General features: G+C 41.6%; 1 protein-coding gene across 1 annotated transcript; it reads right to left on the minus strand.

Moving 5' to 3' along the window:
* Positions 1-12,951: 12,951 nt before the first annotated feature.
* On the minus strand, positions 12,952-18,868 carry LOC140700491 (lysozyme C-like). Its single transcript, XM_072973937.1, has 4 exons — positions 18,680-18,868; positions 17,121-17,285; positions 15,330-15,408; positions 12,952-13,866 (listed from the first exon to the last, which is right to left on the minus strand). The coding sequence occupies exons 1-4, from the start codon at positions 18,813-18,815 to the stop codon at positions 13,800-13,802; spliced, it is 447 nt and encodes a 148-aa protein (XP_072830038.1). The 5' UTR covers positions 18,816-18,868; the 3' UTR covers positions 12,952-13,799.
* Positions 18,869-24,762: the final 5,894 nt, after the last annotated feature.

Raw genomic sequence — 24,762 nt, forward strand, 5'->3', positions numbered from 1 at the left:
CAACACCTAGCCAGATCTTCTGCCAATTGCTTCTCAACCTGGCAGTCACAGGAAGTTTTAAAATGCAGTTATAATCACCTTAACACTTGCCTTAACAGCTTCAGTGGTTTTCCATTGTTTCAGACTGTTTGGCCACTTCTCCCTCCTCTTCTCCCTTTGGTCACTGGGTTTCTGGTCTAGACATTTTATTTTCACACATTGCCATCATCTTTCCCGTATCATGGCTTTGAATATACTCTTCCATTGCCTGCGATTCCTACACCCCACCTTCCCCACCTCCACCACCTCCACCGCCACCTATGACTTCTCACAGGGCTCAGCGGATGCCTTTCTGTGCAAAGACGATTGGGCTCATTGGACGACCCTCTTTCCTACATCCTTAACGCACCAAGTTCCCCTCCTGCGGAGTATTTATTACAATTTAACATATGCCTCTTTAAAAATTCTTAAATTAATGTTAGTATCCACAACTAAACTACAATTTCCATGACAGACAGACTTCAACTTTCATTTCACTCTGCATTTTAATTCCATAAGCCATTATTAGACATTAAAGCACTCAATAACGTTTTGAAAGAATGCAACACTTAGAATTTATCATCTCCACTGGCACAAAATGAATATTGGCCATTATTATTATTGTCAGTTTCATTGCTGTAAATTGATCTCATGTCCCTACTGATCTGAGCTTGTAGATTTCATCTCCTTGATATGTTCACATCTTTTATGCATTCAGTAAATTTTTGTTTGCTGAATAAGATAAAAAAATTAATAGAAATAAAGTGACATTTGTCAAGTTTTTTATATGCCAAATATGCCTGCTGCTGCCCTCACAATTCATTTTCTATTATACAAAATGCGGACACCTGTCCTAGACGGGTTGGCATAGTCCCAGTTTATGTATATTGTGCCAATGCAGTTTCACACTGTACCAGTGCAGTTATGACTACTGTCCCTTTTACCCTTAGAATTGCCCCTTGATGGGAAAAGTCTGTATAATATATATATAAAAAATGATATGTTTCATAACCATAAAAATCTAAGAAATATTTAACAGGAAAAAATCATTTTGCCTTCAATTTTGAACTCTTTATGACGATAGCAAGTAAGATAGAGAAGATCATATATTCCGTCTCCGTATTTTCAAGATGTTTGGCTAAGCACTAACACCATTCTTAGTGACAGGCAACTTCCACAAGGAACTTTAAAGTTGCAAAACCCCTCGTGGACATTGTCCTGTGCAGTCTTCAGAGCAAGCTTTTGAGGAGCCTTTGTTGTTGGTATATTAGGATAATACTCTTAACATACCCCCCTCATTGTGACCCACCCGAGGCCCCTCTGCCCTGTCTGTTCCCTTACCCCTCACATTCCTCCGCACTCAGGAGATTTGTTGTTCCTCAGGTTAATTGAGTGACAAGAGCGATGTGAAGCTTTAAAAGAGTATGAGAAAAAAGTGGAGATTAAATATCTGAAGGTGCATTTTACAATTAAAATTGCATTCTGTGGTTCACTGTGCTTGAATAAGTTCTTCTCTCCCTTCCTCTGATAATCAAACAGGACACGTGCCTAGATGGTCTGAGAAGGCAATTCCAGCACCATATTTAGTGAAATTGGCCCTGAACTTGAGTTATTGGCTTATTCAGAACTCACTAGAGATTCAGAGTTGTGGTCCCATTGGACGCCCTCCCAGGTGATGACCTGTGCTCAGAAACAGAACAGAATGTCTTCCTAAATCCCAGGTGGCTGATTGTCTTCAGATCTAACTGGGGGTTGGATATACAAGCAGCCAGAAAAGTGCAGTGATAGGGAGGGACGGGCTAAGAAATGCTGGACCCCCTCTTGCTTGCTCCCTCCCTCCGCACCTCATTTCACTTGCACCAGCAACTGAGTGATGAGAAAAATCTCTTCTCTCTGTGGAACAGATCCTGCTGCTGTCTCTAGAGGGCGCTCGACAGCCACTGATCTGCACGCAAGCGCTTCGGGACAGAAGGCGGAGAACAACGAAGAGCCAGAGGAAGAGCAGGACATAGAAGGAGCACAGAGCTACGGAAAAACAGAGCAAAATCTGTTCTCCTCTCCTCGGGGAAAGGATCAGCGACCCCCGATTCTCTGCCCTGTTGGGTCACAGTATTTCAGTTAGCATTTGGCCTTTTACCCAACAGGTATCTCCGGAGGCAGAACGAACCTGTGCACTCCTCAGGCCAGACTCCAAAGGGGCAGCACCGTGTGTGAGAACGGAATAAACGTAACGACCATTAAATGTGCATCTGCCTTGTGTGTTACTCTGTTCAAGATGCTTTACCCACACACTGTAACTTACACTCATAGCAGCACAACAGGATGCGTGTTATTCTATTTATTTTGTAGGTACGGAAGTTGAGTCGCAGAGATGAATAGCCTGACCAAAATGAGCACAGCTTATTGGTATTGGAAGAAACTCCAAATCCATGATTTCTCCGGAACACCATCCAACCCTTTTCTCAGGCACTTAGCAAATCCATACTGAGTTATGTAAGCAATGATTTGCACACGGAACGCAAAATAGCAGAATGTGGTAACAAATGTTTAAATGCAGCATGTGGAAGTTTATACAACAGAATTTCAGGGCTAAACCTGATCTCGGAGGCCATTCAGTTCACAACACAAATCAACGAGTCAAACTTCATCGTATGTTAAACGGTCCTTTCCAGCTTCTGCTTGAATGCCTCAAATGACAAGGAATTCCCTAGCCTGCAAATCCATCCTCCCACTGACAAACTGTTCTGTCAGAAAGATTTTCCTTGTTTGATCTCAAGTCTATTGCCCTGAAACTTCCAGCTGTATCCTAAAAGCATCCCTTGTGCCCAGAGTACACGATCATTCCTTGCTTCATATAACCACGTCTCACGCACTGCATGCCGGTCAAGCTGGCCCCATCCCAAGGGTTCTCCTAGGGTGACTCCGCCCCTCTCTGCAGCTGGCATTGAGGGGCAGCTGGGCAAGGCCCTTTACCTCCTCCCAACACCGTCCTCACGGGGGTTTAACACCTCTCTGCCACTCTCTGTCTCTATAGAGTGAGAACAATATTGGCAGAAGCCACAGAAAAATTTGCCTTGCACCTGATTCGTTCAAATTGATGCTCATTTCTGAACTAGTCCCGTAGCCAGTCGAGTGCTCTTCACTGATTGGCTTTGGCCTGGGTTCTCCCTCTGGAAACGGGGATCTGACTTCCAGGATTAGCTCAACTAATGAAGCCCCAACCCCGCAGATGTTGTGGAGTGGACGTAGGGAAGTTGACAGTAATTGTGTGGTCTTGGACAAGTTGTTCACTCCTCCGAGCATCAACTCTCACTGATAAAATGGGAATAGTCACACACATTTTGTGGTGGAGAGTACCTGGGGTAGTTCACGTGAAATGGCAAAATACTGTGCCTGACACTTGGGAGGGGCTCCATAGGTGAATAAATGTTTGATGAATCCATGAACCAAGTAATCAGGTTCCTGAAGGTGGCAATGGCCAGGAGATGGTCATTCCCTCATCCCCCTCTGGCTGGACATTTCGGGTGCATAACTCAGGAAAGTCCTTGAAACGGAGTTAAGCAGGTGAAAAATCTACCCACACTGGAGCAACCCAACCTGCCTGGGTTGACGATGAAGAGCTTGGGCTCCATGGTTAGACTTCCCAGATTTTGAACCCAGATTGTGCAACTTCGTGGCTGTGTGACTTTGGAAACATGCCCTTCCCTCCCCAAGCTGCTTCTTTCTCCACGAAACGGGTGGGTAAGAAGCAACACGCATTAAACACGAGCATCAGACAGGCATCGTTCTCAACCGTGATCAGGTAGAATGTCAGTCAGTCCTCTGTACAGTCCCATCATCTCGGCATTGTCATTACCCACCCAACCCACCAAAAAAGTGTGGAGCCAGGAATTTAACACAAATTGTTTGACTTCAGAACATGCCTTCGTAATAGTTAACTTCTACTATAATAAGAATACATAACTCAGGGGATTTTCATGATGATTAAATGATATAATGCACGTACGGTGCTCAGCAGGCTCTGTGAATATTGTGAATCATTACTATTTGTCACAGGTGGTGATGAAAGATACTTCTACTTTAGCCCAGCATTTCCAACCCACTGTGGGGGAATCTTCCTCTTACATTTTTTATTTTTATTTTATTTTGTTTAAATTGAAGTATAGTTGGTGTACAATGCTAGTTTCTGGTGTACAGCACAGGGATTTGGTTATACATATGTATATTTCTTATATGTCTTTTACATATTCTTCAGTCTTCTGTATGTGAATGCTTTATTCATCTTCTGTATGTGTGATAATGATATCTTAAGTTTTAAAATTTCATTTTTCATTTATTTTTTGTTTGTTTTGTTTTTGCTTTTTACGGGGGAAGTAATTAGGTTTATTTATTTACTTCTGATGAAGTACTGCGGCTTGAACCCAGGACTTTGTGCATGCTCGGTATGCTCTCTAACACTGAGCTCTACCCTCCCCCACTTAATTTTAATTTTAATTTTATTTTTAAAGCTTCAAATCAAAAGGCTGAAGGCAAAAAAATCTCATTAAGAAGAAAACCATAAAATTAAATGAAGCCACATGGTACTTGAGAATATTAAATCCGTGATTAAATTTTAATATTTGCTTTAAGTGTGGTTTAAAATGCACTGTGATAAATAAATAAATATTTTTTAAATGGTTAAAAGGCATTTCAAAAGTGCTGACTGTGGTAAATACATGAGATGATGAGCATAATACGAATAGAAACTTAACTCTCAGGGATTAGTCTGTTTCTTACCCTTGGTATCGAAGCGGTTTCTCAGTTGAGTGGGCCCCATCGTGTGTGAATTATTTGTTTTCTCAATTATGGGGAGACTCCAGGATGATAACCATCCTGAATTACTCTTGCTGTCTGGAAAGAACTTCATGGATGCTTAAATGTTGAATCAGTGGTGAAAATGTATTTTGAACTCTGGTCATTTCACATTGACCTCTTGATTAGCAAAACTTCTGATTGAGATGGGGAAAATCTAGCAGCAGGAATGAATTCCCACTGAAGCCCACGTGGGATGCTGTGGTCCATTCCTCATTCTGAGCTACTTGCAAGTATCATTCGTTCAGGGCTCAGCGAAAGGTTGTGCTACTGGTCAACTTCGTGTTGTCCACATCCTCTGTCCACACCCTCATCTGCTGGACAGTGAGTCTTTGAAGGAACTCTGTCTTCTTTCGCTTCTGTATCCCCATCTGTTTCCCAGATGCATGGCACAGTGGGTGTGCCCAGTCAGTGGGTGCTGATGGAGCGTTTCTCAACTGAGCAACAGCTGGGAAGGGCCACATCAGAATTTCTTTCTCCACCTTAAACAACCCACACCAGCCAGCTGGGGCCTGAGACTGAGCTTGGAGACCTGGCACTTGGGGAGCTGCTCAGATAAACCCAAAGGGCCAAGGTCAGAGGGAAACTTGACAACCATCTGGGCTTTTGTGTTCATTTTGCTACTGAGAAAGGGAGAGCCACAGCGATGAGGGATGTTACCTGATCTGACATACCTGGCAAGCAGTGAAGCTTGGACCAAACCTCGTTTCATCTGGCTTCCAGCCTAGGCACCTCCTGCTTTGTCACCAGGCTTCCCCTGCTCAGAGGGATGTGCCCCTCCGTTTATATGCCACAGAACACTTCCAGGCTATGAAGCATCATGCCATCTCCAGGATGGGGAGCCTGCAGCCAGCCTGTCTTCAGACAGCTCATCTTCCAGCCTTACAGATTCTACTGAACTGGGGCTGCCAGCCTGGCCCAGTTACAGCATGCCCCACTTTAAGAAAACCCATCATCTAGAAATAAGAATTAGGCAAAAGGATTAAAATCTGAGGTTGAAGATTGACATAGCAAAGAGTTTCTTTCCTTTCTTCACTGAATGGGGAAGAGTAAACAAGCAAGGCTATTGGATTCCCAGCTTCCATTGTTGACCTGTTAAACCTCGGGGTTGGGGTTGCCCTTACTGAGGGTGGTAAGTTAGGGGGTGCTCAGGGCAGGGGTATTCGGCTGGGTCTTGAAAGACAAGTGAGGAAAAGGGAAAGAGGGCTGCAGATAGGGGAGGCGGCACATGCAAATTCCTGGAAATAAGAAAGTGCAGGACCTGATCAGAGAGCCGCCTGAAACAGCTGCAGAAATGGAACGGGAAGGGAGCCATGCCTTTTCCGTCTTCCCACATCTCATCTTCACATGTTCCCTATTCCTGTTTCCCTAGGAAAATTCCCGCTTGTCCTTAGATCAATCTCCCTACCTAAAGGCTTTCCCTGTTTCCTACAGCTACCAAACTCCGCCATCCATCATGGGATGCACACTGTCCACCTCTCCTAGGGCGCGTTTCTCATTGCCCCAGGGCACAGTTCCCCTCGCCTGGCCTCCGGCAGCGCTCTCCACCAGCGCTCCATTCAGCCCTTAGCCTGTGCACTGTGTGACAACTAATCTTTCTATTATTATGAACAGAAACACGAGGTATTCATGTCTGAGATTTCTTATGTGTCCTCACTCTCCCTCTGTGTTAGTTTTCTAGGCTAGTTGCCTGGTGAAAAATTACTGCAGACGTAGAGACTTAAAACAGCACCCACTTACCAGCCCACAATTTTCCAGGTCAGATGTCCAGCCAAGGTACGGTGAGGTCTCTTCTCAGGGTCTGATGAGGCTGAAATCAAGGTGTCAGCCAGGCTGTGCTCCCTTCTGGATGCTCTGGGGGAAAAATCCACTTCCAAACACGTTGAAGTTGCTGGTCACAACTGTTATGGTAACGACAGGCCAGCCAAGAACCAAGCACCCCTCGGAGGGTTGGCGTACTCAGATGTATTACGCCGGCGGGCTCAGAGGGGCTTCTGCTCCGAAGCTCTGAGCACCTCCAAGACGTGCGCATGGGGTTTTATAGGGTAAAGTACAAGCTTGGGGTATTCAGCCAACAGGCATGGAACAGCTTTAGCAGCATCATTATCACAAAAGCGGAGGCAGGGAGGCAGCAAACCAACATTCCAAAGCCAGATATATCTCTTTGAAAATCCAGCTGGCTAGCAAAAAAACCATGAACAGCAAACCAACACTAACTAACGTAGATTTACAAGTTAGTCCAGCAAACTCACATCAGTATTCCGATACTTAGATTTGTAAGTTAACTTGTCAGCCCGGCTTTTCTTGTTAGCCCAGCCTGGCTTTTCCTTCACACAACCAGTTCCTATGGTTGTCAGGCTGAGGTCTCAACTTCCTTGTCAAGGGTTTCTCTTAGCTCCTAGAAGTCACCCTCATTCCTTGCCACGTGGGCCCCACAGGTGGTTCACAACATGCTGCTGCTTCTTCCAGGCCAGCGGGACCACATCTCTGCCCTCCCTTCCTCAGTCACCAACTGGAGAAAAGCTCCTGCTGTGGTCTGTTTTGATTCGTTTGCTTTTTGCCATGTGGTTTATTTTTTTAATAACACACATTATAAATATAAACAAATGCACATTATGCATTTATATAGATTACAGTTTGAAAATTGTAAATCATATATATTAATTTTAACAGTTATTCAATGATGTGTTTCTAGAAGTTTACAGCAATTCCTGTCACCGTCAGCAATGTTTCGCAGTGTGTATCTCCCCAAATGCAAACTAACAATTAAAGAAAAGGCTTAGAATATTTTTTCCAGCATCTTTGGAGAAAAGGGACTGTATTATTATTTTAATATGCATTCTCATATTTCTGTGAATTTTATCATCGTCACACCTTTCTTGGTGATTTGCACTTATTTAAGTTGCCTATTCATATTCTTAATTAATTTTCCTTTTGGGTTATTTATCTTTCATGTCCAATTTTTAGAGCTCCTTTTTAAACGAGAGATATTAATCACAAAAGTGACCATTTTTTTCAAGTTTTCTTTGGTTTCATTGCCATGAGGTTTTAGTTTAGAGGCTCAAAGACATTTACATGTTTTTAATAATTTCTGAGTTTCCAATCTTGGTTAAGATCTCCCCCGCCTGAGACTACTCATAGTCTCCTAGGTTATACTATAAAACTATTAATATTGCCACACTTCAGTGTGTAATGTGTCTAGAAATTTTCTTTTATTGGTTTAAGAGCAGGGTCCTATTTTATTTTCTTCCATTAGGATACCTGGTAGTGTCGGTACCTTGTATACATTACTCACCCTTTTTCATTTGGTAAAATCACAGCTTCACTCAAATATAAATTATCATGTATCCTAGGATCCACTTTTGGACTCTACGTCCTATTCCACTCACTCATAAATACGTCAGTCCATAGCTGTGCCAACCTCATATTTGGGAAAACCCTCTGCTTTTAAAGTGCTCGCTTGATTAGGTCAAGTAATGATATCCCTTAAAGTCAACATATATGTAACATAACCTAATCACAGGAGTAAACTGCGGCGTGGTGATAGCCCCGGAGTTACACTGGGCATGTACCCCAGGAGGCAGGGGTCCTAGGGGACATCCTAGAATTCTGTCTACTACACTCTCCAAGCTTCTCTCTCTGAAGGAAGAAGTTTTGTTTTTAGGGTCAGTTTCTGAACTCTCCTTTGTAATCTGAGAACTGGACCGATTCCCACCCCAAATTAGTGAGAGATGGAGCCACACATCCCCTCTCAGCAGGTGGCAAGTTGTGGAGCAGGCCAGGAGCACAAGCTTTCTGGAAGGAAGTGGGGTCTGTGAACATCAGGACTGGAGTGAGAAGAAGTCAGAGGGAACGGTCTATGAGGGAAGGGATGGGCATATGAGAGCGGCAAGGTCTGGGCCTCCTACATGTGTGGGAAACTGAAAAGAGGCAGGAAGGAATCACGAGCTTGATTTCAAGTAGACATTTGGTAGCAAGTCGAGAATGAGGAAGGGAATTGAGAAGAACAGGGGAAAGAGATTTTTTAAAAGTATTGCTTTGAGTTATAAATTGTATCCTCTGAGATATGCCTAAGAGAAGCCAGTAAAAACATAAATTTGCTTTTAATAATGTTAGTTACTGAACTGTCTTTCCTTAGATGTGACTCGGTGCCGACACTGGGCCCAGTAATACATCTTCCAGTTGCACATGGAGGTACTTTGTCTTACTGGTTAGGCTATAAAGTTACCTTAGTCCCCAGAGTACACGACCGAACTTAAAAACCAAGGGAAAAAGTGAGTATGCACGCATGTTTTGTGTGGTCTGCTCTCTCAGTTCCCCAGATCCACCCATTTTCTCTCATCTACCAAAAAAGATTTCTTCTCTAAGTATTGTAAAAGTGAGTATTGTTCACATTGTATCTGCATGCGTGTGGGAGTGTGTAACTGAGTCATCTTTCATACTATATGAAACAAACGTATCTCAATTTGGAAATTACCAGCATTGGCCAACTCTAGATGAAGCACTAACAAGCGGGAAAACCCGGGATCTCCAGCCAAGACACCAGCACTGGTGTGTGGATTCTCACGGAGCCCCAGGCAGGGAGCACTGGTTTCCTTAGCTGATTACGAGTCACCTGCCCCACTCCCAACCGTTCTATGTGTCTTAGATGGAAATATTGACCATGTTAGTATTTGCCTGACTTTGCCCCACAAAACAGCAATTTTGAATGGTTTCACCTCCGAGAAGCAGTGGTATGCAGATGGAATCCCTTTCTGAGAGATGGTTTCAAAGTACAACCAGCTGCCTTGAACCCAGATGACTCTTCAGCAAGATGGTGGGAGGGTGGGGATGAATCTGTGCTGCTGACACTTATACCCCTAAGAATTCTCCCAAAGTTCTTCATACGTGCTCTCAATGAACCTAATGGGTGCGCTGGTCCCTGCCCACGGCACAAGCTGCCTGTGGCTGGTAACCAGAGCTATGTGCTTGGATCTCCGCTCCAGCGGTGCATCAAATACCCTAAGCACACAGGTTATCTACAGCTACTCCCAAGTGTCTGATACAGTAACTATAGGATGAAGCTTTGACAATCTCATGCATAATCAGAGTTGAGAAATACCTCATAGCCGTTGAAAAGAATTGAAACTTCTTCAATTGCTTCTTCTTCAGCAGTTTTGTCAGAGTCACCTGGGAAACAAATTGAAACATTACAACCTGAGAGAAGAAGGAAAGACCAGTAAAAGCAAAAGGAAACAATCCCCGCCTCTTGGATGGGCAACTCCTGTAGAGCCTGGGAGCTGACGGGCTTGGGGATCCCTGAGGGTCACGGGGCTCAGGACGTCCTTCGTCCTTCAGACGAGAATTCAGCTAGGATTGAGATGATGAACAGGTCCAAATCCAGGAACCAAGAGCAGAGGTTACAAGTAGATTTGCACCTACAAAGGATACATTTTAAGGACAATACGGACAATGGGTACCAGCTTTCTCACTGTCATAGAAAGGGGTTACCAACCTGGAAAAGGGGAAAATGTGAATGAGCCTAGTGGTGTAGGATTGGAATTGGAGGTATTATGTGAATTCAATTTAAACAGATAGGCATAGAGATACATATCGTGTAAATATGCACATCGTCTGGCTTTGTCCATTGATGGGGCCTGGGAACAGTGACACCCTAGTGCCCAGGTCTTGTTTGGTAAATACCCTTCTCCACTCTGAGGAATGAGGGCTCTTTGGAGCAAAGGCTGATTCCAGGCAGAAACAGGAAAAGAACCAGGTGAACCTTGGAACATTTTGTGCCAGAAAACAAAAACAAGTGCTCAAAGAGGATGAGGACGTGTCAAAATGACAGAGAAGCTAGTTTGCAGGGGCTCTAGTGGCCAAATCAGGGACAACGTGCCCATCAGAATACATGACAGAGATGGATTATAGCTCACCATAATTTGATAACAGGAAGCCAGGGGTCCACTTGATATAATAAGTAAATGCATTAATTGAAAATTTGCTGACGAGTAATGTCAAAGCACCTTGCCCTCTCCCAGTACTTCACAGCGAGTATGACGTGCAGACGTCGCCTTAATCGAACGATCAAAGTGAACATCATCACTAACAGAAATGTTTCAGAGCCACGTGCCACCTGAGAAGACCCAACGAGAGGAGCATGGCATCACGTGTGTGGTGTTCCTGCCAAGGATGCACAGGCCGATCTAATCAGGAGAGCGTCAGAAAACTTCAGGTCCTTTTACAACACAGCTGGTCTACCATCTTCAAAAGGGCTAAAATCATGAAAGTCAAGGAAGAAAACTGAAGAAATGATCTAGATTGAAGGAAACTGATAAAAACATGACACCCAAATAGACCACATGATTCTGAATTAGATCTTTTTATTAAGAAGGACAAACGGGGACAGTAGATGAAAATGAATGGGATCTGATGATTAGGTGGCAGTAATGGATGAGTGTTAACGTCCTGATTTGAATGATATTTTGAGGTTCTGTAGGAATTAGAAACCAACGGACTCAGAGCCACTGGGCACCATGTTGGCGATGTACTCTCAAAGTGTCAGGGAAAATAAAAGTCTCCACTATACTTGTAAATTTTGGGGAAAGTTGAGATTATTTCAATGTTTTTAGTTTTTTCTTTTGTTTTATTTTTCTTTTCTGGAGGTACTGGCTTCCTCCACTGAACCAAGGAACAAAATTCTTGATTCAGATTGTCTTCACGTTTAGCCATTTGGCATTCCGTTCCTTTTAAAATTTTACCTTGCACAGCAAACAGTGGTTATCGTCTACTGCTTTTGAAGATGACTGAACAGATGAAGGCGTCACATGCCTACATAGATGGGACTCTGCCTAAGATCCACTGAAGATGAACCCAGGACCTCCGACATGGAAGCATGCACACCTACCACTTGAGCTTTACCCTCCCTCCCTCAATGTCTTTAAAACAGTGGGAGAAAGAAAAAACCTCTGTTCTTTTGGAATTTATATTTCAGCAAGAAGAGACAAATAAATACATAAGAAAAACATGTAGTCTAGCAAATGGTTACAGGCATGAGCCCGGGGGCCTCCCACAGTTAGGAATTAAATAGCGGACAAACCACCAGCCAGCGACTGAGAAGAAGGCATCGGTGAGGCAGGATGTAAATGAAAAGCTGAGGGAGAAAGGCTTTTCTAGAAGGATGAAGTGGCTCACTTTGTCAGGTGCTGCTGAGAGATCAAGCAAGATGAACAGAGAACAGGTGGTCCCTAGAGCTGACCCCAAGGAGTCATGGGAGGAGGCACGTTGGAGCAGCCTTCAGCTGAGTGAGGAGAGCAGTCACATTAGGAAGGGTTGAAAAGAGAAAGGGTGTGAGGACATGGACTTGGTGAATAGAGATATCTCGTCCCAGAAGTGTTGCTGTCAAAGGGAGCAGAGAACGATGTGGTACTTGTATGTTATGAACCGTCAATGGAGAGTTCTTTGTAAGAGGGAAGGTTACCGGGACAGTCTGCACAATGAGGGGGCTGATCCAGCAAAGAGGGAGAAACTCAGGATGCAAGACACACTCAGCCTCAACTGGAGGAGTGAGGGGGCTGCGGTGGAGGTTGCATGTGGGGACACTGCCACTGGCAGGGGCAGAGGCCCTTCAACCGAGTTATAGCGGGGAAGGAAGAGGGGAGAGGCCCAGGGGAGATGTGGCGTCTCCTATGGTGGCCAGGAGGGGAGGGCTTGGCCTGAGTTGCCCCTCTTCTCCCAGGGTACCCTGCGGCCGGCCATGTACTGAGATCAGAGCGGGGAGAAGGTGAGTGGTTGGGCATGTGTGCTGGGACTTGGAAGAGAGGAGAAGTGAAACAGTGCTGGTCATTTTGGAGAGTGGGGACTCAGACAGAGGGCTGCAGAGAAGTGACTCAGATGGCCGGGCAGACTGGAGGGCCCACGTGAGATCTGTGGTTATGAGTTTCAAGTGAGACCTGTCAGCCCGCTCAGGGGTTTCTCTCCCCCATTATCCAGCTGCGTGGGTACAGCAAACACTAAGGTGCCAAGTCATTTTCCCCAGATATATACATACATTTTTTTTTCATCAAAGACACTAAAAGGGTCTAAAAAAAGAAACACAAGGTATGACTTGCAAAGCCTTTAATGATAGTGTTTGTATTTTTTAACAGCATGCGTGATTTCTCATCTGTGGTTAATTAGCAATTATTTCCATACTTGCAAGCTCATCGGCCTCTGAATTTAGTCATAATGCAGGAAGTTAACGAAATTAAGGAAAAGCAACCCCTCATCTAAACTCTCTATTTCTTGATCTAATCTCTCTTCGTGGTCAGCAAGATGCATGAAGGAGTTCTTTAAAAGGGCTAAAGTAGATTGATATACAGCTTGTGTGTTTATTTTTAAAGCTTCGTAAATGCAACCTTTCTAAGAAAACAGTTAAAGCAAAGGCCACACACTTAATGAATCTTAATTCAGATTGTCTTCATTTGTAGCCATTTGGCCTTCTGCCCCTATTAAAACGTTACATTACCCAACAAACAATGGTTTTCGTTTACTGTTTTGAAGATGACTGAACAGATGTAGATGTCACGTGCCTACACAGGTGGGACTTTGCCTAAGATCCATTCAAGATACTCTTTAGTTACATTTCCATTGAATATTGGCCAGTACTTGTATCATTCAAGATTAAGTCTGGGTTATTTCCTTGATTAAGAGCTGAATGGGCTGCAGATCTATTTGATAATTATGGTTTTAGACAAATGTTCACCAGCATTAGTTCTGTTAGCCAACCGAAAAGCACTGTAGGCCTCATATCCAACTTAGTAAATTTTAAGCCTCTTAGAAAAAAGACCACATGCTCCTGCTTTTGTAGAAACATTATTTGCTTCAAAGAATGGTAGTATGACCTGTCACTTAAATTTTGATTCCTTGATATGAAAAAGAGACAAAGTGAGCTGAAGAAGGAAACTCCGCAGTTACAATCTGCAGCCCGCAACATACTTCCTGAGATCTTGGCCTCGGCATTTATTTTTCCATGCCACCCTGGAGAGAAAGATGAAACAAAGAGGAATGAGGTTAAAACGTAGCTGCATTCACTTAATGTCTTAATCTACCAGAAACTAACACGACATTGTAAATCAGCTCTACTTGAGTGAGGAGAATCTTAAAAAGTCCAGAAATCCGCTACAAGAAATTGAGGGGTAAAAGGGTAAGATTCTGAATCAGTTAAAGTAGATCGTTTCGAGGTAACACGCTTTTCAGCGTAAACCCGGAGCTGTAGTCGTCAGTTCTCGGCAGCACAGTTTGGTCTTTGGAAATGTTCTCTGACTTGTCTCAGAACAGGAGGGCAAACCAGAGCTCCCCTTTGATGCTTAAAACACAGCGTGCTTGTAACAGGAACTAACAAGAGTGTCGTAGGTGCCTTTTACTTCAAAAGCACACATACAAAACACTCATAGAAAAAGAGATTTGTGGATACCAGAGGTGAGGGTTGAGGGCGGGATGAGAGGTGGGGAGGAGAGAGAGGGGGAACTGGATGAAGGCAGTAAAAAGTCACTACAAATTCCAGCTATAGTAAGATAAATACTGGAGCTGATATGTACAAACTGATAAATTATATATATAATAGATAGAATAAATTATATATATAATTAACTGCTACATGCTATGTATAAAAAATGTTAGAGAGTAAATCCTAAAGGCAGCACACAGAATTTTTTCCTTCTATTTCTTTAATTTTGTATCCATATTGTTGCTGGTGATTAGGTTCTTGTCTCCTGGTAGAAAGAATTCAGAGATGAGAGGCTAAGAAAGTAAAGAAGGGACAGCAGTACACTCTCAATGGGGCAGTGGGCAGGCTCAGATGAGCCACTGTCCAGAGTTTCTTTGGCAGATCGGTTACATAGAGTGTGAAAATAAATGGGCAGAATATTCCTTGCAGGGAGAAGGGTTTGGGGTCGTATTCCCTGATTTTCATCCCAACTCCACCTTCCCAAAGGGAGGAGGGATTTTTGTCCTTATTTAGTATGGCTGGGAAATGTCATGGCGTTGGCGCATGCGGGGTACTTCTAATCTGCAAGGCTAATTTTATTGAAATGAAGGCATAATGAGCAACAGGTTACATTTAGACACTGGAGGTCCTTGCCTTTTCCCACCTTTCTTTGTGGACCTCCTGGTTGCTTGTCACACCTAAATTTGTGACCGCTTATCAGCCCAGAGGTTCCTACTTTTCTTTCTCTGCCCAGGGACCCCTGTTGTTTACATGATGTAGGGTTTCCTGCATTTGGCCCCGGCCCCTCCTTTTCTTGCCAATTCCTGCCTTTTGGCCTGTGTCCCCCCTTCTCTGCTCACATCTAGCTGTCTGCCTGCTCTAACAGTCTGAGGGGATGGGTGTTCACTAAACCTACTGTGATGTATGTAAGTCAAATCATTACGCCATATACCTTAAACTATCCAGTGCTGTATGTCCATTACACCTCAATAAAACGAAGGAAAAAAAGACATACCATGCTCTAACGCCGTGAGGGTCCCTGACAACCCTCTTTGCACATTGTACGGCTTTGGTGATGTCATCTTGCAGCAAAACTGAAAAAGAGATGGTGAGGAATGAAAACAACAGTCATAGAAATTTCATTTTAAATTTAGTTTCAGCCAGTTTTATTCTCTTAAGCTGAAGAGAGAACACAAATTACTTTTCAAGAGTCTACGTATCTGTGAATGTGGAGGGAAAATATCTTCTTCCTTGCATCCCATTTGGCATGAAATAAAGCATTCTGTTTCTCATTTACCAAAGTCATTGAAAGCTCTGGAATTACTAAATAATGTGATAGAATTTTTTCTTTTACTAAACACTTTAAACAAATGAAGAAACAGAAACTGGCCTAGCATATTTTTGCTCAGCATTTCAACTACTGGAAAGATGTTCCTAAAGAAATAATAAAAACACACTCAAAGATGTATGTACAAGGTGTCTCATAGCAATTAATAAAAGGGGAAAATGGGAACAGCCTAAGAGCTTACCAGTAAGAGCTAGACTGATAAATGACGGAATATTTATGTAGTGGAATTCTAGTCATCTTTAAAAACTAATACAGATTGGTATTTGTTGACTTAAAAATAATTTTATGTGGTAAAGAACAAATCATAGAGCAGTATATAGAATGCAATATCATTTTTGTTAAAACACACATTGCCTGCACATTTGCATGTGGGTAGATATGTGCATGACATCACTTTACCTTCACAGACAAGTCTGATACATGTCCTGAAAGAATTTGTGTGTACCAAGTCACCAGTGGTCACAAATCTCTGGGTAGTAAGAATTTTCATTCAAGGACCAGAAATTATTATATAATACAAAATATTTTTAAAAAGAAGTTAACTGAATACAAAAGAATATTCTAAGATCTTCATCTTCTCTATTAGAAAATTTAATATTTAAAAATTTAACGATATAAAAAACGAAACATAAATAAAAATTTGACAATATAAAATTTTGCAATACTTCCTCAATACTTTATGCACAAGAGATTCCATATGTGACCTCTATTTTTAAATAAACTCAATAGAATATTTGTTTCACCCCAATTGAACAAATCCATAACTTAGCTTGTTAGAATGACTGTGATTATATAGGAACTGTGCACAGGAACTAAAGAATTTAGAGATTACATGTCATAATGTTTCTAATTCACTTTAAAATCATTCAACCAAAAAAAAATATATACATACAGACACAGAAGTAAATAGAAGAAAATGTTAAAAACTGTTAAAGTATATGATGGATATATTTCTGTATATTATACTAATTTCTCTAATTTTCCATATATTTAGAACATTTCATAATAAAAAGTAAAAACCATGTTTACAAAAGGGCCACACATATTCCTCCTCCTTGATTAGTTAAGTACCAGCCCTTTCATTTTTTCAACAAAGGACCATAGATGAAAAAAAAAAATAAAAGGCCACGCAACCAAATTATCCCCAAAGCTCCTCAGAGTAAGTCAGAGGAGTGCATAGTTCTGCACAGAGAGTCACACAGTCCAGCCTCAGTAAATTGATGGATCCCTCCAGAAACTTCTGTGTGTTAGAGAACAGCAACCTTTCATGATAAGAGCACTTTACGTTCTTACTTCAGGAATCAGGAGGAGGGTAATAAAGAGCTCCTGGAAGTTGAGATGGAGGTTTCCTAGGTCCCCGGTGACCCCATCAAGGCTTTATCACTTGTTCTGAATGTCTGTTCTTGTAAACGTGACAGGACAGTCCCCGTGCCCCCGCTCAGCGTCATCTTGTCTTACCGTTACATTTGATGCCACAGCCGTTCACTGCTTTTGGAGTTTTGCCATCGTCACACCAGTAGCGGCTGTTGATCTGGAATATCCCGTAATCGGTGCTTTTGCTGTCGCGGTTGTAGTTTGTAGCTTTTGTGTTATAACTACTTTCCCATCTGGCCAAACACATCCCTGAAAAGAGCTTACTTTTAGTAGTAGTCAGCAACACCACGTGACTTACATGGCAAAGCATGTTCTATTAGGCAAATTCAATTTTACTAATGACTGACCGCCTTTGTAAGTATAAAGATGACTTTTACGTGCGAAGCATTTTAACACCTTAGTGCTAAAGGGCCCTTAAGAGAATTCTTTTGTTATCAAATCATTTTGTAATACTAATGAAACAAGACAACATACTTTAGAAAATATGAAACTAGCTGTTTTGCCATTGCCATTACCCTTCCCCCACTCCCATCCCTCAGGTAAGATTTAGCCTAGAAGAGAAAAATCAAGACTTGTTGAGTGGATTTGTGCTTAGCAGTAGATATATAATGATGATGGAAAAGTGCTTTTCAGTGGGGAAAATAAGGAATTTCTGGGAGGAAGAAATTTTCTTATGATATCTAAAGGTGAATTTGGATGTCAAATTAGACCCCAGACAAGAGCTGTATAATGGAGAAGACTGCTCCATCCACCCACCCACCCATCCATCCAACCAGCCATCTGCTCATTTGCTCAGAAATAGTTATTGAGGGGAAATGTCTCAGTTCAATCTGAAAAACACAGTGACTACATTGACAAAATTGGACTGAAATAAAGAGCAACTTTTACTTAGGGCACAGCTTGAATTCCGTGGAAGAAAATGAAAAATACTTAATCAACTAGAGGGAGTAAGAATGATGAAACGTCCTTTCCTGCTGCATTTCAGGGATCCTCATACAAACACTGACTGAGGGGAAGTTGGGTCCTACTAGCCCCTGTGCTAGTTCAGCGGGGAGGGTAGAGCTCGGTGTTAGAGCGCATCCTTAGCATGCACGAGGCTGTGGGTTCAGTCCTCAGTACCTCCATTAAAAATAAATGAATAAACCTAATTACCCCCCCTCCAAAAAAAGAGTTCCACAGAATTGTTAAAATTTGCTGTTAAAACCCCAACATCATGATTGGAAAGGAGAAAAATGCTGCATTACTCTAGGCTTGCAGAACCCAAGTTCCAAACTAGACATGGCTGGAGTCAAATGCCAAGGGCCTGACAGAGACATCCCAGGTGCCCAAAAGTACCTTTCAGCCAGCCTTACGCGGGCCGCTGAGGGAACCGAACCCACAAATTTAGTGACACTGGAAGCATGGGTCCCGGCATGCTTAGAGCGGTATAGAATTTTGCCCTCCCATATCCTCAAACCTTCATCTGGTACATCTCATTCCAAAGGAACAAGTTGATATTTCTAAACATTGTTAAGTGTACAAGTCTTCCAAGAGAGTTTTTAAAAAGTCCGTTCGCTCAAAGTCCCCTTCTCATTTTTCATCCTGCATTACTATCCGTTCCGCCCCCACCAGCTATTTGGAAGGACGAACAAGAGATGACTTACAGTTGGCCAGGCTGACTCCCCTGTAGCCGTCCATTCCGAGTTCCTTCAGCTTTCGGGCCAGCGCGCATCTCTCCCAGACCTTGCCCTGCACAGCGACAGCGAGAAGGACGAGCCCCAGCACAAGGAGAGCCTTCATGGTGACTGAGGTGCCCGGACTGCAGTCTGCCCGGGGCTGAGCCGGCCCCAGTATTTAACTCCTTAGGACTTCCCTTACTCCTGGGGGTTCGGGAGCTCCGCCCCTTGAGATACGGGAAAAACAGGAACCATTTATTGGTCCAACTGCCTTAACACGTTTTCTTTCTTATGTTTGAAGAGGTATAATTTGATGTCACAAGACATCACCTGCCGGAAAATAATGAAATGAGCTTGTTTAAAGTTATTGCTCAGGAACAATCTGAATTAGCACTGCTGCCAAAAGAGAAACTTCCTCCTGTTTTGTAATGAATTTGAGCAACTATAAATTAAAAACAAAATGGAACGAACATTTTATGCAACTGAAAATGAGCTCCCATCTTTGATTAACACTCATTCTCATTAAATAGTTTTACGTGCCTTTGCTCTCGGGTCTTCATCTTTTTCAGTTAAAATTTCCTTAAATACACTTTCCACAAAAGAACACGACACCCTGCCTGTTGTTTCCACAGGGACATAGCGCAGCAGCACGCTGCTCAGCCAGATTCCGATACTAACTTCTTTGGATACTATTGTAGATTTTTAATTTCTAAATTAATGTTTTACTGTTGTAAATATGTCTCATGGGAACAGCAATCCTAACAACTCCTTGTTGACAAAGCCTTACTTCACCTTTCTGTGTTAGAACATAAGGGGGTCCTTATAAGGCAAGGAAACTTGTAATAAAACCTACAGATGAATAGCACCAAATGCCACCAAAAACTACACCCCTTCAGCGTAAGGAGTATTTTGAACTGAAGGCAATTGAGAAGAAGCAGATCCAAGGAAATTTCTCTGTCTACCCGCTATTTGCCCGAATGCAGAACATAGATTTGTACAAATGTCAAACTCCAACAAGCCCAGATGCCTGTCAGCCCCGTGACAGCCCTGGAGGACACGACCTAACAGCCCGGACTGACCAGCTAGTATCTGCCACTGGTTTCTTACAGGTTTATCTGCCTACAATTTGCCACCCTTTGAAGCTTAAGACCCTTTTTCTCTGTCATGTCACAGAGGTGTCACAGTGACGGGAGGTGGGGGGCTGTGGGGTGAGGACGTGTGGCGACATCTGAAACAGCCTGGAGTGATGCCACAGGGAGAGCAGCAGCACCTGCAGGACACTGTGCGCTGAAATTGTTCTGAGTAAGAAGGTGAGCGTATTATCTCATTTTCTTGCTAAGGGTAGCAATAACCACTGGTTTCTTACAGATTTATCTCCCTAGAATTTGCCACCCTTTGAAACTTAAGATCCTTTTTCTCTGTCACGTCACTCTTGTAAAAATACATTGTTCTTTGGTTAAAATACTATGTAGGTCTGAGCTCCAGCCACCTCTTTGAGTTACTCATCCTTGCATTTCTCCCGAGTATATATGAGACATGCATGTTAATACACTTGTTTATTTTTCTATTGTTAGTCTGTGTTTTGTTACAGAGCCCCACCCAAAAACCTAAAAATGTAGAAGGAAAAGGGATTTTTCCCTCCTGTACAGTTCCTGGTGGTGAGGATGGGACAGTAAAGGCTGGAACAATCCACTCTCCTGCGAGACCACAGCTGAGATATGGGGTAACTGAGAGGAGACCCACAGAAGGTGAGAATTCTGAACCACATCCATCTCCCAGGTCTCTGTTTGCAGTGCACGGTGAAAAGGAGGATTAACATTTCTCCTTGTGTTTTCTTCTCCAAATTCACAATGGCAGGAGGAAACATTTGTAGAAATAGCTCTCTAATCCTGACTTTTGTGAATTTGGTTTTGGTAATCCATGCCGATGGGTGTCGATTCTCACCCTCCCAGAAAGTGTCACATTTTCCTTTGTCTCTTTTGTGTCATTTGTCATAAGGATGAGAAATCATAAGATGAGAATCTCCATTTGTCTTGTGTTATGTCCTGAGCCAGCTAGGAGCCTGAGACATGAAGTGACAGGCAACTTTGTCCAAGCATGGCAGCTCTCAGGGAAGTCTGTCTTAATAAGGGGTCACTGACCATAAAGGGCCTTTGTCATCTCTTTGTCTTCTTGCCTTTGCTTGTGCTGGGAAAATTCTCATCCCAGTATCACTCTCCTGGTAATGCCAATTTGCGGGTCTGTGATTTAACACTGGGAGACAGAGGTTTCTTTACCAACTGTGACAATGAAGGTCTTTCTTTTTATGTCATCTTCAGAGTGGCTCTGCATCTTGATGGAGCTATATTTCTTTTGGGACATCTCTTTTGAACATGTTTAAGCCAAAAATGACTTACTGGTTTTTGGGTTTTTTAAAATTTGTTTTTGATAGGAGGTAATTAGTTTTATATATTTTTAATGGTGGTACTGGGGATTGAACCCTGGACCTTGTACATGCTAAGCACACTGTCTAGCACTGGCTATACCCTCCTCCCTGTCTTATTGGATTTAAGCGTAAAAAAGACGTACTGGTTTGGAGTCACCAGCAAGAGAGCTCTCATCTTAAACAAATACCTTATTGGTACCTATGGGAAGACTAGGTTGAAGAAGGGAAGAAGGAAAGAAAGAAAGAAAGAAAGAAAGAAAGAAAGAAAGAAAGAAAGAAAGAAAGAAAGAAAGAAAGAAAGAAAGAAAGAAAGAAAGAAAGAAAGAAAGAAAGAAAGAAAGAAAGAAAGAAAGAAAGAAAGAAAGAAAGAAAGAAAGAAAGAAAGAAAGAAAGAAAGAAAGAAAGAAGGAAAGAAAGAAAGAAAGAAAGAAAGAAAGAAAGAAAGAAAGAAAGAAGAGAATCTGATATAGAACAAGAAAAACTCACTTCCTTAACAAGATTAGCAGGTGATTAGACTTAACAATGAAAGTCAGCAACTACAGATGGCACTCATACAGTTGTAAAACTTATGTAAATATTGATAACTAGGAAAATAGATTTGACAAAGACTCAGAAGATACACAGAAAATTGGTTTATTGTTCCTTGCTCTATAATCATACCATACCGGGTCCAGGCCTTCCCGTATGTTGGGCCTGGACTATCCAAAAAAAAACTGCTGTTCTCTTAAGGAAAAGAAAAACGTTATAGTTATTACTCTAGATATCTGATAATAGGCAAATATGCCCCCTGAGTTCCTTCTCAGATAAGACCTACAGTTCTTTCTCAGTCCCTTGGAAATGTGAATCTTACTTTATCTTTGAAATATAAACATGCAAAGAGATAATTGTCAGCTAAAGCAACAATGGAATAGGAAAAAAGAAAAAAAAATGAAAAAGAGGGAGATTTTTAAACAGCAAACTGGTATTTGTTCTATAAGATCCCTTGCCCCAAATTTTGTCCACAGCCTTCATAAGATATCTATTAAAGACAGATGAAAGTCTTAAAACTCATCTCCATGGATATGGTAAAAGGCTTCAGCTATTTGACTGGATAAACTTAACCTGTTGCATCTGTCTGTACGTCTATGTGTGCATGTTATGTATGTGTGATTATTTCTCGCTCTGGATGGTATTCCTAAAAACTAACTTGTAAAAAAAAAAACTCAATTTAATTAGCTTAAAGAAAATGTTAAGCACATATAAATGAGGAGTAGTCAAATAAGTTCATGTTATCTATATGAGGTGTTTAAGATTATGTAATTGTAAATTCAACCTAAGAATAAAATGTACAATAAAAATGATTTGCTTAATGTATGTCAACATGGAAGGAAAACAACCCATGTTTAACTTTTTAGATTCTTTGTTTCTGTGATTTGTGCTACTTGCCTGCTTTGTCAATGAGAAAAATAACTTAAAATGATGGTTAATTTTTTAAATCTCATGAAATCCTCATGGCAATTCAAGAGCAATTGTCAAGAATCCATGAATTAAATGGATGAAAGTGGGAGAAAACTCTGTAAATGAATTTTGCAGCCGTGATCGTGTTTGTTAAAATACGGCTGCCTGAAAAGAGTTCCCAAATCCTTTTTGTAACCTTAACCTTAAATGATGGCTATTCATTAAATATCAATATCATTTCTAAATCAGAGAAAATACTGAAACACTAATTGCTAAACATAGGCTTAAGTTTACCTACGTTTGGCTTCTTATTATAGAGACTAAAGACATTAAGGTCCATTAATAACATGTTCTTTTTGCCACGTTAAAAAACTGTGCTATAAAAAGGCATATGTCTCTAGACATTACAAAATGATATATTCCTCAATTTGCTAATTTACTGCACAATATCAATATGTGGCAGACAGTTCACAACTGCTTAGTTCTAACTTTTTTGGAAATTAGTGTTACTAAAGGTTAAGCATTCTAATCAATATATGTAATGGAAACTACTAGAAATAATAAGGGTAAAGGAAAAAACTGTGTGCAAAGTATCCAAGGGAAGTAAGACATATTTTGCAGGGAAAGGCATGAGGTACCAGGATGCGGTTTTGTTAAGAGAAAGTAGAATCATTTTGTCCTAAGTTAGAGGTTATTTAGAGCTTGTTTTAGACCAGGACAAAAGAAAATGAAGGACCAAACCTACGTGAATATAGCAAGTTAGGAAAAGAGAGAGAGAATGAGTGAGAGAGAAAGAGAGAGGAGGGATTCCTGTCTTGTGTGGTCAAGTGAATGAAAACGGAATGAATTTATGACATGGGTTTTTAAAATGAGCTTTAACAGCAATAGTGTGCTGACGCTAAACTAGAATTTAATTTTCTCTCTCGGTCAAAAGAAGAAAATTGTCCTGGATTATTGTGAAAGATTTTTCTTTACCTGTTAAGTAACTCGCCTGGGAAACAGGGTCCTGGGTCTTATCAAGATCACTACTCACATGTGCTCTATGATCTTCATCTGGTCTTTGATTACTTAAAAAGCCCACGTCTTCTCAAAACTAAAAGAGATAAGTATTTTTTCCCAGGTGCGTTACTTCCTGTAACGCCTTTGAAAATTTTTATTGTCACTTTGGTTAAATACATAACTAAGTATTGTTTCATAACAGTTTGTGATCCTATTTAATCAAGGTTCAAACCTTTTGACATTTTCCGCTCAGCTTCTTGGTGCCTATCTCTTAACTATGCATCATCAGCCACGGTTGCCAGATGCTTGATGAAAGCCGCTATTGTGGAAGACAGATCAAAATAAACACTTGGAGAAGAGGAACTCAAAGGAAACAGAGGCAAGAAAAGAAGAAAGAAGAAAGAAGGAAATACAACTGTAATGAATATCTCAGAGAAGTAAGAGAAAATGTCACATCCATGGAACATGCAACAATGCTGTATAATAAACAGAGAACAAGAGAGGAGCCCATGTGATGTAAAAATATTACCACATTCATAAAACATTTAATAGAAAAGCCAAGAGAAAAATTAGAGAAATATTTCCAGAAATAGAATAAAAAGACAGATTAAACACAGGAGAGAAAAGATGGGAAAAAAAACTGGAGAATAAAGAGATCAAACATCCAATTAATAGGAATTCTTAAAAGGAATACATAAAAAAAGTAAATGTAAAATAAATTCACAAAACTGAAGGACACAGTTTTCCAGATAGAAAGGACTAACAAGTACCCAAAACTATAGTATAGAATAAAATACACATCATGTACATCATCGTGAAATTTTAGAATATCAGGGATAAAGAGAATTTTAAAATTTAAGGCCAATGATGCTAAACCTAGAATCCTATATCCAAACAGTCAAGTGTGAGAAGAAAAAAACGAATGCATTCTGAGATATGCAAGCACAAAAAAACTTCTCTCTGCACTCTTTCTCAGGAAGCCTCTGAAGGACACATTCCATTTAATAAGAGCCAATAGATAGAAGATGTGGGTCCCAGGAAACACAGCTCTAGCACAGGAGAGAGGAGAAGGAATTATCGAGGTGAAGGAGGAAGAGATGCCCGGCACTGACAGATGTGCTCCAGGCTAATCGAAGCCAATCCATGTTGTAGCAGGAGGGGATGGGCTCCATGTGGACGCCGGGGAAATCCAAACTTAAAGATGGCCTGG

Source organism: Vicugna pacos, chromosome 12 (genome assembly GCF_048564905.1).
Source record: "Vicugna pacos chromosome 12, VicPac4, whole genome shotgun sequence".
Lineage (NCBI taxonomy): Eukaryota > Metazoa > Chordata > Mammalia > Artiodactyla > Camelidae > Vicugna > Vicugna pacos.

Bases quoted from the DNA above. Each gene is read 5' to 3' on its own strand.
- LOC140700491 (XM_072973937.1), bottom strand. From the start codon at position 18,815: ATGAAGGCTCTCCTTGTGCTGGGGCTCGTCCTTCTCGCTGTCGCTGTG. The intron at 15,409-17,120 runs GTAAGACAAGAT...TCTCTTTTTCAG, and splicing joins CTGTGGCATCAAATGTAACG to TTTTGCTGCAAGATGACATC. The intron at 13,867-15,329 runs GTATGTCTTTTT...CTTTCTCTCCAG, and splicing joins CCTCACGGCGTTAGAGCATG to GGTGGCATGGAAAAATAAAT.